Here is a 17,897-nt window from a genome sequence, read left to right as displayed (position 1 = left end):
ATGAGCAGAATACTGGTATACAGCATCTAGGTTATCCTTTGTGTGAAGCCAAATCAGAAGTTTGTTTGATGAGCATAGAATCAGATCATGAATATTCTAGAGGGCTATTTCCTGACCCTGATGATTCCCTTATCCCACACCAGGGAACATGAGGCCGAACTTTTCAAGTCCTCCAGATTCACTTTACTAAATACACTGCTGAATGTTCACTGACAACGTCAGAGTCGTTAGAATGATGAGTGAATGTTACATATGATTGCTCCTCTCCGCCCTGCTTCTCCACGTTTAGAACTCTAATGCCTCTTGAATATAGTATGTGATTTGCAAGGAAAGATACCTTTTGACGTTTGGCATAAATTTTATAGGATCCACTCTCGAAGTTCTCTTTTGAGGATGGCGTCTTGGAATACAGACGTTTTCTAGACATCCATAGCCCAATTGAATAAATAAACACGTAGATATAGAAATATGATGGCATGCTTATATTTAGGTTGGTGCAAAAGTAATTGCTGTTTTGCCAGCACTTTTAATGGCAAAACCCACGATTACTTTTGCACCAGCCTAAGATGTGCAATTATCCAATCCCCAGCCCACCAAAGCCAGATTTGTATATAAGGGCATAGCTATTTTATAGTAAGTAGGATACATAAGCTGGAGAAATTTTTACTTAAATCTGAGTTAGTCACCACCAAAGCAACATTGTTTCTCCTGTACAATAGAATATTAATATAATGTCATAAATTTCCTTTAAAAATAATTACTTTGACTTTCAGATTAACATTAACACTTTCCTGTCCAATGGATCTCAAGAATTTTCCCATGGATGTACAAATATGTATAATGCAACTGGAAAGCTGTAAGTATGAACCACTTACTTTTTAAAATACTTTTACAGTATAGTAGATACGAGCTTTTAATGCCTAATATGGATAATTTGTTTAGTAATCATTTTGGTCACATATTTACTGAATAGGCATGTAACCTTTCACCAGGTACTGAAAATAATGATACCTGTCAACACATTCACTCTACACTATGAGAAAGAAACAAATTGGGGATCTAGAAATAACAGATTTTTAAAGCTTGAAATTTAGATATACGTTTCCATACACATCATCAGAAGTGAAAAGGATGGTAATCATTGAAAACAATCACTTATTTATTGGGAGCCTCTTATCAACCAAGTGTCTATATATATTTTTTCTTACACTAACAACAAAGATATTGTTATCCCTATGTTTTCAAATGTGAAAATGGTCATATTGAATGATTGAGTATTTGGCTCCAATTCACAAAGGTGACAATGACAAACTGCCTCCAAACCTATGCTGCTTCTGATAACCAATGTTTATTATTTTAATATCACTCTGCTGGGTATGTTATGTATGTTAGCTCAGAAGAAAAAATTTCTCACACTTTCTCACAGATTTATGTAAGCTTTCAGGTATTCCTCTACATTTCTTCTTTCAAAGTAGACCCATATGCCTCACTGATTAATGTTAACACAGATGAACATTTCACATCCTACCCTTTCTCTGATCTATATAATTAACCTTAAATTAATTGTTTACAGTGTTTAATCTCATATAAAAATTAAGCAATACGCAATATTTTATCTTATGACAGCATGTTATCCGAGGGGGAATAAAAGGACTGTTTGACACATTCCTTGAGGAAAATTTGAAGGCCCATTCTCAGACTCCAGGTGTCAAAGACAAGGCTTGTAGTGTGATGGAGTTGTCACTAGATGGCGGACCAACTTTGTGGGGCAACGTGACTATCCCCCTCCCTCTCCCGTTTGGTTTTTCTTAAGAAGTGGAAATATCAATTTCTCTGATAACTCCTCCTTAGAAAATTTAAATTGATTATTTTTATAAGTAGGTCTTAAATAATTAGCATACATACGGATAAAGTACTAACGTAAATGAGAGGAAATAAAATGAAATAAAATAAAATAAAATTTGGGGAGCTATTTAGCAATCAATCTACGTGGGGAGAAGCAGCAGACCCGATTTTGAAAATGAAGAAGGGCAATTTGAGGACGGGCTGATTGCATATCTTGGTTGAAAAATTAAGTACATTTAGGGCAAAGAGTTTAAAAATGTGCAGGACCCTCTAAATGGCACCCTAATTACTAAGCCCGGGGGCGGGGCATGGATGTTATTCAATAGGTGTCAGAAATGGTTCAACATATAAGGGGCAAGAAAATTGTTTGGTCCTTGCTGTACCTCTTAAAGATTATTTTAGTTAAATGAACCAAGATTGTTTAAGAAGTTTTCATAATTTTCCAGAAAAAGAACAGAAAGTAGGACGAAGAGCAATTAAGTGGAAGGTAGAAACAGGAGAGGCTGATTCACAGTAGATGTGAAGTCACTGAATGCCTGTGTGTCAGAGCAAAAAAGCTTAGATAAATGGGATCAGATTAGAAGCATTGATGAAGAAAGGGAACAGGGGATGAGAAACAAATGTTGATGGGACAGTTGATAAAATCCATCTTAATATGTTTGAGGTCTGGAAAATTTAGGTCTAAAGCCAAAGAGAGAGTGAAAAGTGAAGATCAACTATTAAAAGCCATATACAGAGTGGTTCAAGGAATCAGATGAAATAGCTGAAGAGGCGAATGTAGAGAGGAAATAAAACACAACAAGAACAGACGCTTAAGAAATGCCTACATTTAGAAGTTGTTGGAAAAAAATCCAGACAAAGGCAAAGATGGCAAATTAAAATCAACACGATTCAACCTCCAAAGAGAAAGGACTGTGAAGGAGTTCTGCGTAACAAAATCAAATGCTGCAGAGAAAGCTTTGTAAGGTACTTGAAAAAAGCAATTGTTATTGTTAACAAAGACAAATGTGATTAGAATAATGATGGTCAAAGCTGGAATCTAAAAAGGTTTTTTTTTTTTTTAGGTGAGTGATGAGGAAGTGGGAGCAGTGAGTGAAATTGTTTATTCCACGAATGTTAGTTATTAAAGAAAGATGAGAAAAAGTACAGTGCCTGAGGGTTGGTTAGATCACTGGGCTTCTGTTTTGAATAAGGAAAGCTTACTGGGGCTATTTTGCAGGACACAAAAGCTGACATAGTGAGACCTCTCATGTGTCTGCCTTTCTCAGAACATTTCTCAACATGAGAAAACAGAGCCTCTTTTCTTTCCCTTTTGTTTCTTAATTCCTCTATAAGAAATATGAGTGGGTTGTTCAAGGGGTTCTTTAATATTTGTCATTAAGCACTTCCTGCACTCTTATTAGGAATTAATTTAAATTTAGCTTACCATAGAGACTTTGTTTATTAAACTTCTGTAGCAGATGCTAATGTCAGTCAAAGTAGAAGCTTCTGAAGTCAAGTTCTTCAAGGCATTTTTTTCTTAAAACTTTTTTAGGACAATTACGTATATATACACACACACACACATATATATAATATATAATATATACATATATTAAGAAATGCCTACATTTCTGTGTATATATGCATATGTGTGTGTGTATATATACGCATGCATACAAATCTACATATATATGTGTGTGTATATATATGTTTTAAGAAAAATTTATATCTATTTTTTCTTTTCTCCTTAAATAGTGGTTTAAAATGACAAGATAAAAGATTGTAAATCAGTGGAACCCACTGGAAAGTAGGCAAAAAGAGTTTAACCTACTGGAAAGCAAGAGCTGTAAGAATCCCAGGGTCCACTTTTGAATGAAATCTGACTGCAAAAAGGAAGAAAAGAAAATGTTCAATAATATTAAGACATGGGAAGCAGGCAAAAAGGAAACATAATTTAAAAGCAAACACTTGTAATGGTACAACTTCCTTAAATTCAGTAAAATTCAATAAATATATGTCAATGGTCAAGACTGTTCCAAGTGGCCTGGGAAATAGTCTTTCATTTAGGCATCAATTGAGAAATATTTATCAAATACCTAATACATTCCACATATTATGTTGGGTGGTATAACAATAAATAAAGCAAAAAGTCTCTGCTTTCAAGAATTTCGGAGGCTACCTGAAATATAATGATATAAATTATATTTATACCAATATAATAATTCAATTAAAGATAAGCAAATCTTAATGGTGTATTGTTAAAACAAAGGAGAAAGTGAATAAGAGAAGAACAAAATTAACAATGAATAACTAACTTAGAAAGGACTATTTTGTCTAAACTATCAATGATCCCATGCGTTCAAAAGTATACATTTACGACTTATAATTGAAACCATAGATGATACAAAATTCCTAGTTAGAGGAAAAGAAATTATTGGGAAAGAGGCTCATGCAAGGAAAATCCAGGGTAAGAGAAGACTTGCATTAGAAATTGATGAGAAAAAAAAATGAGTTAAGGATAATATCAAAGAATAAAAATAGAATAAAAGGGTTAAATTCACTTAGGAAAATAAGAGATTCTCAAACTAGATATTAACAAATATTAAGACCCAACAATATGTTGACAACTAGACACTTTCTAAGAATACCACACAAAAAAAATTTGGTAAAGAAAAATGAAAAAATGTATATCTGAGAAATGTACCTTGAAAAAGTCCAGAATAATTTTAACCAGAAAAAAATTAATGGCAGAAAAAAATTATGAGGCACAAACACTTGAGTAGCATGCTGGTAAAAAATCAATATACAGTGGCTCACGCCTTTAATCCCAGCATTTTGGGAGGCCGAAGCTGGTGGATCACTTGAAGTCAGGTGTTTGAGACCAGCCTAGCCAACATGGTGAAACCCCATCGCTACTAAAAATACAAAAATTAGCCAGGCGTGGTGGCACTTGCCTGTAGTCCCAGCTACTCAGGGACTGGGTGGATAATTGCTTGAACCCGGGAGGCAGAGGTTGCAGTGAGCCAAGATGGCGCCACTGCACTCAGCCTGGGCGACAGAGTGAGACTCTTTCTAAAAGAAAAAATCAATATATAATTAGGTAAATATAAGTATGTAACCATATAACTTCTAAATATAATAAGCAAAAGCAGGATGAACTGCATAAAAAATAGATAAATCAACAATTTACTGGATTGTACAAGCACAGTATATTTGAACGAAACAAATCATAGAGAGAGAATTCTTATTCTTTGTTTAATTTTGTTTTTAGCATATGGAAACATTTACAAAAATTGATTATGTTATACACCACCAAGGAAGTTTCAGTAACCTCCTATGAATCAACATGTTATAAAATGTGATTTCTAACTAAAATGCAATAAAATTAGAAACCAATAACAATATAGAATTACTATAAGTTGCTACAAATTCCCATACATTATTATATATTAATATACACTTGTATAACTGGAATGAAAAACATATACTAAATGACTATTTGTTTAAAGGTGAAAATTAAGAAAAACTTGATGTTAAGTTACAATGAAAGCACAATATATCAAAATTTCTAGATACAAATAAGCCAGATTTTTTCAGTAAAAACGATTTCACTAAGCATTCTATTCAAAAAGACCAAAAAGACACGATAGAGTATCCAAAGAATCACAAAAACCCCTAAAACTGGTGCTTTGAAAAATCTTAGAACCCAGACACATCCCTGGAGAAATTATTTAAAGAAAAAAAAAATGCGGTTGATTGAATATCAAAAATACAGAAAGAAGAAATAGAAATAATCGTAGTAGGCCAGCTTAAAAACAATGAAAGAAAATCCTGAGCAATTCTATCTTTTTCAGTCATAGTTATGGAAAGGAAACCTGGGGGAAAAATGTCCGCTTAAATAGCTAACTTTGTTATAAATTAATGAGAATTTCCAAGAGCGGAGACAATAATGATGGGAACAACAGCAAACATTTTGAAAACCTGTTCAAATATTTGCTATATAAAAAGAAGAATTATGCATAAAGATGATTTCCTCAAGTTTCATCTCAATTGGGATAATTGAATATTGCTTTGTTTACATTAATCTGAAAAAAGAAGGTGATTCATGGAAAAGGTAGATCACAGCTGATGTCTGCTTAACTGTGCTGTGTTTTTTGTGAAAATACGTGTTCAACTAAAAGTTTACTTTGGGTTATGGGAAATTTTAGGATCAAGCTTGAATGAGGAATGTTTATACAAATATAGAGACATAACCTGAGAAATACTGCTTATTGAGACGTGAATAAGCGTGGAGACATGAAAATCAACGAGGTTTCTGCAGATAGCATAGAAAACAACAACCAAAAGAGAGCCAGAGAAAGACAGCATCATCAAATTTTAGAAAATTGGGGATAGAGGAAGAAGTGAAACAGAGAACGACAGTAAGGAACTCTTTGTGATATTTTAACAATGTATTTCCTAGAGGCTATTTGGAAAATATGATTAATCTAGTTTATTCATGGAGGGTAGAGTCATTAAAGGTAAAAAAAAATAGAAAATCAACATTATGTTTTCTTCAATATTTAGGTATAAAAATGTATTAGCTGCAACACAAGTGGTATTTATCATAGTGTTTCACTCTGTTGCCATTTAAAATCAAAATAAAATAACTGCACTAAAGTTGAATCTTTACTGTTACGGTAATTTAGAATGCTAACTCATCACTGAGAATTCCACTGAAGTCAAAGGAAAGAATGTGGCCCCATTTATATGTTCCAAGTTCGGATGTTTCCCTTATCAAATTATAAAGGCCTCTCTGGGAATGTGCTTATTCCTCAAATCTCAACAGAGTTTCATGTAACTGCTTGTATAAAAGCCAGAAGTTCAACATACTATTTATTCCTCTGATCTAGAACATACGTAATTCAACTTCATTTTGGGATAAATACTATAAAGGTTTGCTTTTAGGTATGAAGAAAATGTGTTACTTTCATTCATTTCTCTCTCTTTTTAATACTCATTTTTCACTCTCAAAGTCAGTAAGAAGACACAGGCCAGTTCCCATGACAATATTCCTCTCCAATATTCACATTTTATTCTCAAAATTCATATTTTACTAGGAGAAACCTAAGAAAATAACAATAAAAATATCAAACTATACATACCACACAGAGAATTCTGCAGTGAAGACTTGTTTTTCACTAACTGTTTTAAATTTGAGCCCCAATTTTTATCTGCAGTTCTTGATTGTAATAAATGAAACTGAGGAACGTTCCTAGTGAAGATAAACTACTAAAGTGATCACTAACCTACCTTCTCAGGATTAGATTGCGTTCGTTTACTGATTACTTAGCAGATGCCATTACCTGAATTTTTTTAAGCTGTATGAAGTGCTAGCAACATGAGGTAATTTTCAACAGGTACATTTTCATTTATATCACAATTTATAAATAAATTTTTACATAAATGCAATTATAAATTATTTTATTTGACACAAAACAAATAACTAATATAGAAGAGAAGGAGGCACAACTAACTATATTAAGACCTAGACTATGCCCCTAAGGAATGCTTGGTGGAAGTTGGATGTACAGGACTAGATGAATGCTTGGTGGAAGGTGGATGTACGGGAGTAGAGGCAGGAAAAAAACTTAAGACTTAATTTTCAGTTTTTTATTTACATTAAAAGGAAAATTCCTGTTTTTTTTTAATTTGCTAGTTGAAAAAAAAAAGCCATGAAGGATTTTTTCAATCATGGAAAAATACTCCATAATAATTTCTTAGGATCAGAATAAAAATTAAGAGCCATTGATGACACATGATGCATAAACTATTACTACTTCCATGAAGGGTCTAATTCTGTAGTTCATATCTAAAAAGGAGTGTATTGTACTGCAGCCCAGGCAACAAGAGTGAAACTCCATCTCAAAAAAAAAAAAAAAAAAAAAAAGGAGTAAAAGTTTAAAAAAATTTAGATTTGAAAAGAAAATATGAGAAAATAACTAAGTGAAGAAGTATTGTTTGCCAAAAAGAACAGCCTAAATCTCTAAAATTACAGGGTAATTTTTAAGGGCCAATTTGAAAAACAAATTAACAAAAGCTTTAAGAAACTTGATATATACTTTAGTAGTATTGTTGGATAGAAATATATAAAGATAGAATACACTTTAATGGGGTTTTGGGATAGAAATTTCTAAAGAGAGGTGAGAGGATTTTATGATTTAATTTCTCAGATTCAATTAAAAACCAGGTTTGACATTACTCAAACCGCTTACTCTGGAATTTATGCTAAATTAGCTAAGGCAAAAGATAAGATTTGGTGATGATTTTTCACAATTATTTTATAATAGTCTCTACTCTTGTCCAAGCTCTTTCATAATTTAAAAGTTTGGATACTGTTCAAAATAATTATGTTTTTTGTTTGCCTAGTGAGAAATACAGATGGTTCTTGTTTTCTGAGTATTTGTTGCTTAAACTTCTGCAGTTACAGTGTTAGCTAGAAAACAGAAGTCCTCCCAAGACAAAATGATACACTAACGAACTTGCTACTTATAAAATAAATCCCCACTTAAATATTAAATATTCCATCCTATGTAACACCAATGGCCATTCTCTTCTAATCTGTCCACATCTTTCTAGGTTGAATTTTTACTGATCATCAGGTATTCTAAGCATATCTACCACAGTCAATCATATGATCAAATTATGCTTCGAGAAGTTAAGTGACTTTCCCAAGGTCACACAACTGTGAAGTGGACAGAGAAAACGAGATGATTTAATAGCTCACAAATTTTTCATACAACCATTGGTCATTTTAAAATCTATCTGATGATTTACAAATATTTATAAATTGTAACTGTAGTATCCTTAAATAATCTCTGCAAGTTAAACATACCCAGTAATTTCGTTTGTTTTCTCATATGAAAAGACTTAGAGTTCCCTCTTTCGCCTATTTCCCTTCCCCTAGACGTCTTTCCATGTATTAAAATTGGCCTAAACCAAGACTGCAGAGTAGGGCTTCCCCGCCCCCGTGACAGTGCCAATCATTCTGTTACTATTGCAGTTTCAGATCACACATACATTAGAGATAGCTGCAAAACAGTCTTGACTCAGAACACATCTACAGACAGCTGAGTACTACAGCTAAGTTCTTTGTCCCCCATTCCATGTTTACTAAATTGGTTCACTGGAATAAATACAAAGTATTTTACCTTTTTTCTAGTTAAAGATCATCTTACTAGGTTTAGTCCATAATTCTACTTTGATGATCCATGTCTCTCCTGGTTAATCATCCAGAGAATTGAACAATGTATCATTACACACTCCCAGAAGGACAGGACTGAAAACCTTGCAACAGTGCACTAGAGGTATTCGTCTTGATTTACTACTACTGAAAAAATCAACAATTGCTTTTTCAATCAGCTATAAATTACTTAAATGGATATCAATTTCAAAATTTTGAAATCCTTGTGTATAAGAATAACATTAGAATTCATGAGACATCTTGCTGAGAACACTATAGTATCCCTTAACATTCTAGCATAGTGGGTAATAAGATTATAGTATATCAATGTAGCATGGCTTTTCCTTTATGACCCTAATTCTGGCTCCTACTGACCACAGCTTCCTGCTCTACCTGCTCACAGATGTAATCTTAACTATTCTAGAATTGTATGGATTTGGTGTTATGCTCCTTTAAAATTCACAGAATCTACCTGTTAATAAACTTGAAAATATTCTCAACATTAATCTCTTAGCAGCTTTGTAAAATTCTTTATCACCCCTCTGAGATTCCATATAGCATCAGCAATCTCATCTGCAAACATCTTCATGCTCTGGAATTTTATTTTCCTTCAGAGAGAAGATATAGATAAAAAGTTTATCTTTCTCTTGTCCTCCTCAAGCAGCGTTCCTATTTCTTTCTATTCTTATAGAACCCGAGGATCCCTTTCTTGTTTGCATTTTCAACTTCAATATGGATGACATTAAATGTATAGCCTGAATACATCAAGAAAATATTTATTGTTATATTTGGTTTCAATGTTGTGTTTGGCTTATCATTTACCTCCTTTACTTCACTTTTGTATACTTTTTCAGACAAGTTGTTACAAAGATGTTTGATGTCAAATGAAATGCTTATCTATTTATTTCAACATTGTGCTTTTGTGGTTATTAATGATGGGGTTATCATAATCCTTATGTCAGATAAAACTGTGCTCTTCTCTCTGCCTAAAATGTGTTTCCTGAATATTTATCCATAGCTTGACCCATTGGATCATTCCGCCAGGCCATTTCTGAACATTTTTGTTTGTTTATTTGTTTTCTGAGACGGAGTCTCGCCCTGTCGCCCAGGCTGGAGTGCAGTGGTGCGATCTCGGCTCACTGCAAGCTCCGCCTCCCGGGTTCACGCCATTCTCCTGCCTCAGCCTCCCAAGTAGCTGGGACTACAGGCGCCCGCCACCACGCCCAGCTAATTTTTTTGTATTTTTGGTAGAGACGAAGTTTCAGCATGTTACACAGGATGGTCTCGATTCCTGACCTCATGATCCGCCCGCCTTGGCCTCCCAAAGTGTGATAATCTTTTCTTAAGTTAGCTCTCTTCTCCCCAGTTGCTTCCTATCCCATTAAATTATAAATTTATTTCAAAATACATATCACCATCTGAATGATTATTTTATTTCTGATAACATTTTTATTGCCCACCCCACCCCCACCCACTACATGCAAGTTCCATGTAGACAGGGAAAATGTCTCTCATTTCTCACTTGTTATCACTAGAAATTCTAGCAAAAATTAAGGCAGTGATCTCTTTGTTTCTCTTAATGACAGTCAATAATATGATCATATTTTTTACAGTGCAGTTAATATAGCCCACTTGTAGCCATATTTCAGCCAAAGATCCATTAAAGAAAACATCAAGTTGGTTGTCTGGAATGACTCCACTCTTCTCTTACATAACTGAAAAGACTATTGGAGGCTAATTCATTGTATTTACCCAGGTTCTACTTTCAACTCATGTCATGATACCACAAGGTCTTCTGCACGCTGTGCATCCCTCATTTATTTCCTCCCCCAAAATTTCATCAGTCTTTTCTTCTTTTGTTTTTTAATTGTGGTAAAATCCATGTCTTAGTCTGTATTGTGCTGCTATGACACAGTACCACAGATTAGGTAATTTTTAATGGATAGAAATGCATTGGCTCACAGTTCTGGAGGCTGGAAAATCCAAAATAAAGCTGCCAGCATCTGCTAGGGCCTTTTTGCTGCATCACTCCACAGAAGACAGAAGGGCCCGGAGACAAAAAGGGGCTGAAACCATCCTTTTATAATGGCAATAATTCCACCTATGAGGGCAGAGACCTAATGACTCAGTCTCCTCTTAAAGGTGTCACCTCTTAACTCTGCTACAATTGCAACCGAATTTAAACATGAGTTATGAAGGGACAAACATTCAAAGTATAACAATACACAAATATAAAATGTACCATCTTAACATTTTTAAGCATTCAGTTCAGTTGTATTTGGTATCTTCACAATGTTGTACAAGCAATCTCCCAAACTATTTCATCTTGCAAAACTGAACTCTACATTCATTAGAGAACTCTCCATTTTCCCCTTCCTCTTGCCACTGAGAACCACCATTCTACATTTTGCTTATATGACTTCAGCTATTCTAAATTCATATGTAAGTAGATTCATACAGTATTTGTCTTTGTGTGACTGGTTTATTTCACTTAACAAAGTTCTCAAAGTTTATCTATGTAATAGTATATGTCAGGATTTTCTTCCTTTTTAAGTTTGAATAATATTCCATTGTATGTATATAATATTTTGTTTCTCCATTCATCCATTGATGGAAATGGATTACTTTCATATTTTGGCTATAGTGAGTAATGCTGCTATGAACGCGAATGTCAAATACCTTTTTGAGACCCTGCTTTGAATTCTTTTGGACATATATCCAGAGGTAAAATTGCTAGATAATATGGTCATTCATTTTTAATTATTTAAGAAGCAGCCATATTTCTTACAGCAGCTGCACCATCTTATACTCCACCAACAGTACACTAGAGTTCCAATTTCTTTACATCCTTGCCAACACTTGTTAGGATGTGTGATTCAGATAGTAGCCATCTTCTGTGTGTGAGAATCAGTAGACTTTTTAGAACACCCTAGATCACCTGTAATTTAAAGCATTTTATTTCTGTGATCCTGCCATTTGCTGCTATTCTTTACTACTCAGAGCTGTCACCATTTTTTGTTTATAGGATCTCACTCTGTTGCCCGTGCTGGAGTGCAGTGGTGTGACCTCAGCTCACTGCAACCTCCACCTCCAGGCTCAAGCGATCCTCCCACCTCAGCTTCCCAAGTAGCTGAGACTACAGACATACACCACTACATCTGGCTAATTTTTGTATTTTTGATAGAGATGGGGTTTTGCCATGTTGCCCAGGCTGGTCTCGAACACTTGGATCAAGCGATCCAACCACCTCAGCCCCCGCCAAAAATGGGATTACATGCCTGAGCCACCGTGCCCAGCCTCTTTCATCCTTAATTAATTCTCAAAATAATCTGTTCCTTCAACCCTCATATCCCTTCAATTCCTCTAAACCAAATGGCCTTTCCGGATAATGCTCTTTCAAAACTTTGGTAGCATATCCCCAAACAGGACCCTGGTGTTCAATCTCAACAGTCCCTTAAATTATGCAGTGCATTGGCTGCTACCTGCATAAAAGGAGGAATTCAGAAAACATACCCTTCAGTCTTTCACTGAGAAACTATGTAAGTTATATAAATCCACTCATTTTCAGAGGGTCAGTTTTCTATTTTATAAGATAAGTGAGCTGCACTAGACGGCAGCAAAAGTCATCTCAACTCTAGGATTCCATAAATTCTTTAAACATAGAAGACCACAAATCTGTAGGAACATAGCGTTGGGAAACCATGGAATATCTGTAAAAAGGATCAAGAGGAAAAGAAAACCAAATAAGTAAACGAAAACAATGTGAATTATATGTAGTGAGGATCAAGAGGGAAGCCAGCCAAACTAGAAAACAGGAAAATGAAAATAATAAATAATAGTTTGTCAATAAAAATTTAGAGAAAATAATCTATTTTTTGAAAAGGTACACAGTGTGATTCAAGCATTTACATTAATAAATGAGTGAGGTGGACTTTAGGAGTGTTTTGATACCACACTGCGATCAAAACCCAGGAGCTGTGAATCATGAAGGCAATGGCTCCGCTGCTTCCTTTATACCTTTACCTCTAGGGCAGCCATGTTCATAGATCCTCACCAGTGGATTCCTCATTGTTTGTATGACAAATGTTCCACTCTCAATCCAGAGGATTTGAAGTATCTAAGGCATTTAAAGAATGCCAAGTCAAATTTCTGAGCTCTCAGAAGTTCTAAGTAGCCTGTTTCTTCACAACATAGCCCACTTATAGTCCCCAGTTCCTGGCAATTTGTTGATTTCTCTGAGTTCTGCTATCAGGAAAATCTACATGCAGATTTGCAAAAAGCAAAACCTTGCTCAACTGTTAGCACTTGGCGTGAGTAGGGCAGATTCACACCACTTCCAGTCACCAGGCCTGCTAAAGAACTGTTGATTAGAAATTGTAATTATAATGTGTAACTCATTAAATGTGAGGGTTCACTATAGTATGTCCTTTATATATGAATATGATTCAAATATACCATCAATAGAATTTAAAATATTTTCTAGGGAAGAAGCATGAGGCTCACTTGAGGCCAGGAGTTTCAGACTAGTCTGGGAAACATAGTGAGACCATGTCTCTACAAAAAATTAAAAAATTTTCTAGGTGTGATGATGCATGTCTGCAGTCCTAGCTATTCAGGAGGCTGAGGTGAAAGGACCACTTGAGCCCAGGACTTCAAGGTTGCAGTGAGCTATGATCACGGCACTGCACCCCAGCCTGGGCAACAGAGCAAGCCTCTGTCTCAAAAAATAAAATTAAAAATATTTCTAGGAATGGTGATTTTTTTTTTCTAACTCACCAACAGTATCACAAATTTTCCCAACACAGCTGTTTTAAAACTGAGGGAATATATTTGAATACAGGGATACCTTAGAGCTATTGCTGGTTCAGTTCCAGACTATGACAGTAAAGTAGTTACATTAATTTTTTGGTTTCCCAGTGTATATAAAAGTTATATTTATACTGTACTGTAGTCTATAAGTGTGCAATAGCATTTTATGTCTAAAAATAATGTATATATCTTAATTTTTAAATACTTTATTGCTAAATATGCTGACAATCGGAGCCTTCAGTGAGTCATAATCGTTTTCTTGGTGGAGGGTCTTGCTGGGTGTTGGCCATTGCTGACTGATGGGATGCTGGTTGCCGAAGGTTGGCATGGCTGCGGAAATTACTTAAAATTAGACAAGAATGTAGTTTGCTTCATTCAGTGACTCTTCCTTTCATTAAACATTTGTCTGTAGTATGTGATTCTGTTTGATAGCGTTTTACCAACAGTAGAACTTTCCTAATTGGAATCAATCCTCTGAAACTCTGCCACCGCTTTATTAACTAAGTGCGTGTAATATTCTAAATCCTTTGTTGTCATTTCAACAATGTTCACGGTGTCTTCACCAGTAGATTTCATCTCCAGAGACCACTTTCTTTGCTCATGCTTAAGAAGCAACTCCTTATCTGTTCAAGTTTGATCGTGAGATTGTAGCAACTTGGTGACATCTTGAGGCTCCTCTTCTAATTTTAGTTCTCTTGCTGTTTCTGCCACATCTGCAATTACTTCCTCCACTGAAGTCTTAAACCCCTCAGAGTCATCCATGAGGGTTGAAATCAACTTCTTCCAAACTCCTGCTAATGTTGGATTAATATAGGTTTTGGTTCTTAGAAATAAAAATCAAGCTTCAAAAATCCCAAGGCCAGGCAGGGCATGGTGGCTCACACTTGTAATCCCAGCAATTTGGGAGGCTGAAGTGGGAGGATTGCTTGAGTCCAGGAGTTTGAGATCACCCTGGGGAACATAACAAGACCTCCATCTCTACAAAAAAATTAAAAACCCAAAAAAGTAGCTGGGCATGGTGACACCTGCCTGTAGTCCCAGCTACTTGGAAGGATCACTTTTGTCCAGGAGTTTGATGCTGCAGTGAGCTATAATTGCTTCACTGCACTCCAGCCTGGGCAATAGAGTGAGACCCTATCTCTAAAAAATATATAAATATATCAAAAATAAAAAAACCCAAGACCAGTCAAAGCATTATTGCCTTACTATTCTCTATTCAAAACATTACACAACTTTCAGATATTGCTAAAGTGGTTTGGCTCACAGTGTCGGTTATGATTTGGGGCCTATTTAGTGAATTGATTATTTCACAAATTTGAGCAGATCTGAACCTCCAACATCCTGGGAGGCAGACACAGAATGTTTTCTCACAACCTGAAGTTTATTCCAAAAAGGTAATCAGGCAAGACCCTCTTATAACCTCTCCTACAGTGAAATCCAACCAACCACCATGCCTTTCCTCATTAAAATAGGCTCAGGGTCGGGTCATTTTCTGATTTTAATTGAAATTTCTCACAAAAACTTTAAACATTCTGTGTGTTCAAAGTGTGGCAATTTTGTGAAGTTTTCAGAAATATGAACAAAGTTATTGTTGTGTTTGTCATTTAAGAAGAGCAGTTAGGGTTAACAAATTATATATCCGCACTTTTCCCAAGAGAAGGGGAAACTTTAAGTCTGTGATATACGTTAAAATGTCTCATAAGATAATGGTGACAGGTCAGCTATACCAGAAGTTTTAGAGAAAATGTAATTACTAAGAAGATACTTAATTTACCAGACCAATAATTTAAACGAAACTACATGTAATGACCTGATTTATGGTAAGAGTATTCAAATGAAATGCACAAATTGTAAATAAAAATGTTTTAGTTAAATACGTTTTGACATAGCAGTTGTTCCCTGTCAGGTCAATAAAATTTACTTGAGCAATATTTCTCCTAGCAATAGTCAGCATGTGCCAAGAGTGAGCATTTTCTTCCTTCTGCTTTTTGAATTCCAGCTGCTAATTAAGAACATAAGCATTTGCAAACTGGGTCAAACTAGAAATCTCTCTGTCTCCACCCTAACCCTGACTAACTTTTGAGATAGCTGGACCAAATATGAATCTGGTTTACTTTTAAAACAAAATATGAATCTATAATTTATTAGTAAATCTTTAAACTCATTTTCAACTTAAGTGTATTCACAGCCCACATTCTCCCTTTGAATAAGTGCTTCTTTTGTATGTTTACCCGTTGTGTAAAGTTATATATAATCTCTTTTCTCGTGTGTAGTCTTTTAAGCTATTTTTAAACCACCAAAGATTTTATGGTTTTTTAAAAAGTGATAATGTAATAAATTTGAATGATTTCTTCAAAATTGGTATGTTTGTGCTAGGAAATTTGAATAGAAACAGAAACAAACAAAAATGAATGCATTAGGAGCCTCTACTCACAATCCTCCTTTCTAGCCTTAGCTACTTTGTTTGCCTTATTACCAGTTCCCTTTTACTTTCTCTTCCTTACTTTCTCTCCCTCTCTCTCTGTCTGTCATACATATGCATTTGTGTTTGTCTCTGTGAATACGTATGTGTGTATATACATACACTATATGAAGGATTATAAATCCAAAAGATATTTCAAACAAAAATACAGTAAATTTAAAAACATTTTTGTAAGAAGCTTATATTAACATTGCCATTTTATGTCAGATTTAAGTTTTTTTTAATCTAATCTCATGGATATAAAATTGTATTTTATTGTATTTTCATTTCCTTTAGTTTGAGCTTTTTTTCCTGCATGCTTAGTAACCATTGCTGTCTCTTCTGTAACTTGCCTGTTTAAACCTTTAATATAGAATTATCTTTTCATTTTTATAATATTATTATATTAAATTAAATTATATTGTATTATATTTGTTACATATGTTATTTTCCATATGTTATTCACATTCTAACTTTACAATATCTTTTATAGTAAAGTTTTAAATATACATATAATAAAATTTGTTTTCTTAAAAAATTATGCTTTATACGTGCCAATATTACAAAATATTATCATTTACTTTAATCCAGAACTTGTATAGCACAAATTATGTTTACATTTTAAATACAATTACATTTTATTTTTGCATCACTCCTTTTTCTAAGTGGATAGAATTTTTTCTCATCATCATTTATTAAAATTTTGCCATGTTAATTTAACGTGTCATTTTTTTAATGATATTCATTCTTCCTATCCATTAGCATGGGATATTTTTCCATTTGCTTGTGTCTTCTCTGATTTTTTTTAAGGAGTGTTTTGTAATTGTCATTGTAGAATCTTTGTTTCACCTCCCTGGTTATTCCTAGGTATTTTATTATTTTATTATTTTGTGCCAATTGTAAATTGAATTGCCTTTCTGATTTGGCTCTCAGTTTGGCTGTTGCTGGTGTATAGGAATGATAGTGATTTTTGTACATTGATTTTGTATCCTGAAACTTTGCTGAAGTTGTTTATCAGCTGGGGGAACTTTTGAGCCTAGACTGTGGGGTTTTCTAGATATAAAATAATGTCATCTACAAACAGAGGTCGTTTGACATCCCCTCTTCCTATTTGGATATCCTTTATTTCTTTCTCTTGCCTGATAGCTCTGGCTAGGCCTTTCAATACTATGTTGAATAAAAGTGGTGAAAGAGGACATTCTTGTCTTGTGCCAGTTTTCAAGCGGAATGCTTCCAGCTTTTGACCATTCAGTATAATGTTGGCTGCAGGTTTGTCAGAGATGGCTCCTATTACTTTGAGGTATTTTCCTTCAATACCTAGTTTATTGAGAGTTTTTAACATGAAGGGGTGTTGAATTTTATTGGAAGCTTTCTCTGAGTCTATTGAGATAATCATGTGGTTTTTGTCTTTTGTTCTGTTTACATGATGAATCACATTTATTGATTTGCATATGTTGAACCAATCTTGCATCCTGGGAATGAAGCCTACTTGATCATGGTGGATTAGCTTTTTGATGTGCTGCTGGTTTCAGTTTGAAATTATTTTGTTGAGAATTTTTGCACCGATGTTCTTCAAGG

At 34.5% G+C, this 17,897-nt stretch overlaps 1 protein-coding gene across 3 annotated transcripts in view; it reads left to right on the top strand.

Moving 5' to 3' along the window:
• Window positions 1-17,897, top strand: part of GLRA3 (glycine receptor alpha 3) — a 175,264-nt gene that overhangs the window by 107,172 nt on the left and 50,195 nt on the right. For all 3 annotated transcript variants that reach the window (XM_032148941.2, XM_032148940.2, XM_058435839.1), the window contains one exon: window positions 774-856. In XM_032148941.2, coding sequence (XP_032004832.1) covers window positions 774-856 — 83 coding nt within the window. The remainder of the gene's footprint in view (window positions 1-773; window positions 857-17,897) is intronic.

This window comes from Hylobates moloch, unplaced genomic scaffold (assembly GCF_009828535.3).
Source record: "Hylobates moloch isolate HMO894 unplaced genomic scaffold, HMol_V3 SCAFFOLD_3, whole genome shotgun sequence".
Classification (NCBI taxonomy): domain Eukaryota; kingdom Metazoa; phylum Chordata; class Mammalia; order Primates; family Hylobatidae; genus Hylobates; species Hylobates moloch.
The sequence above is the reverse complement of the archived record's forward strand: the minus strand, read 5'-3'. Positions and strand labels throughout refer to the sequence as shown.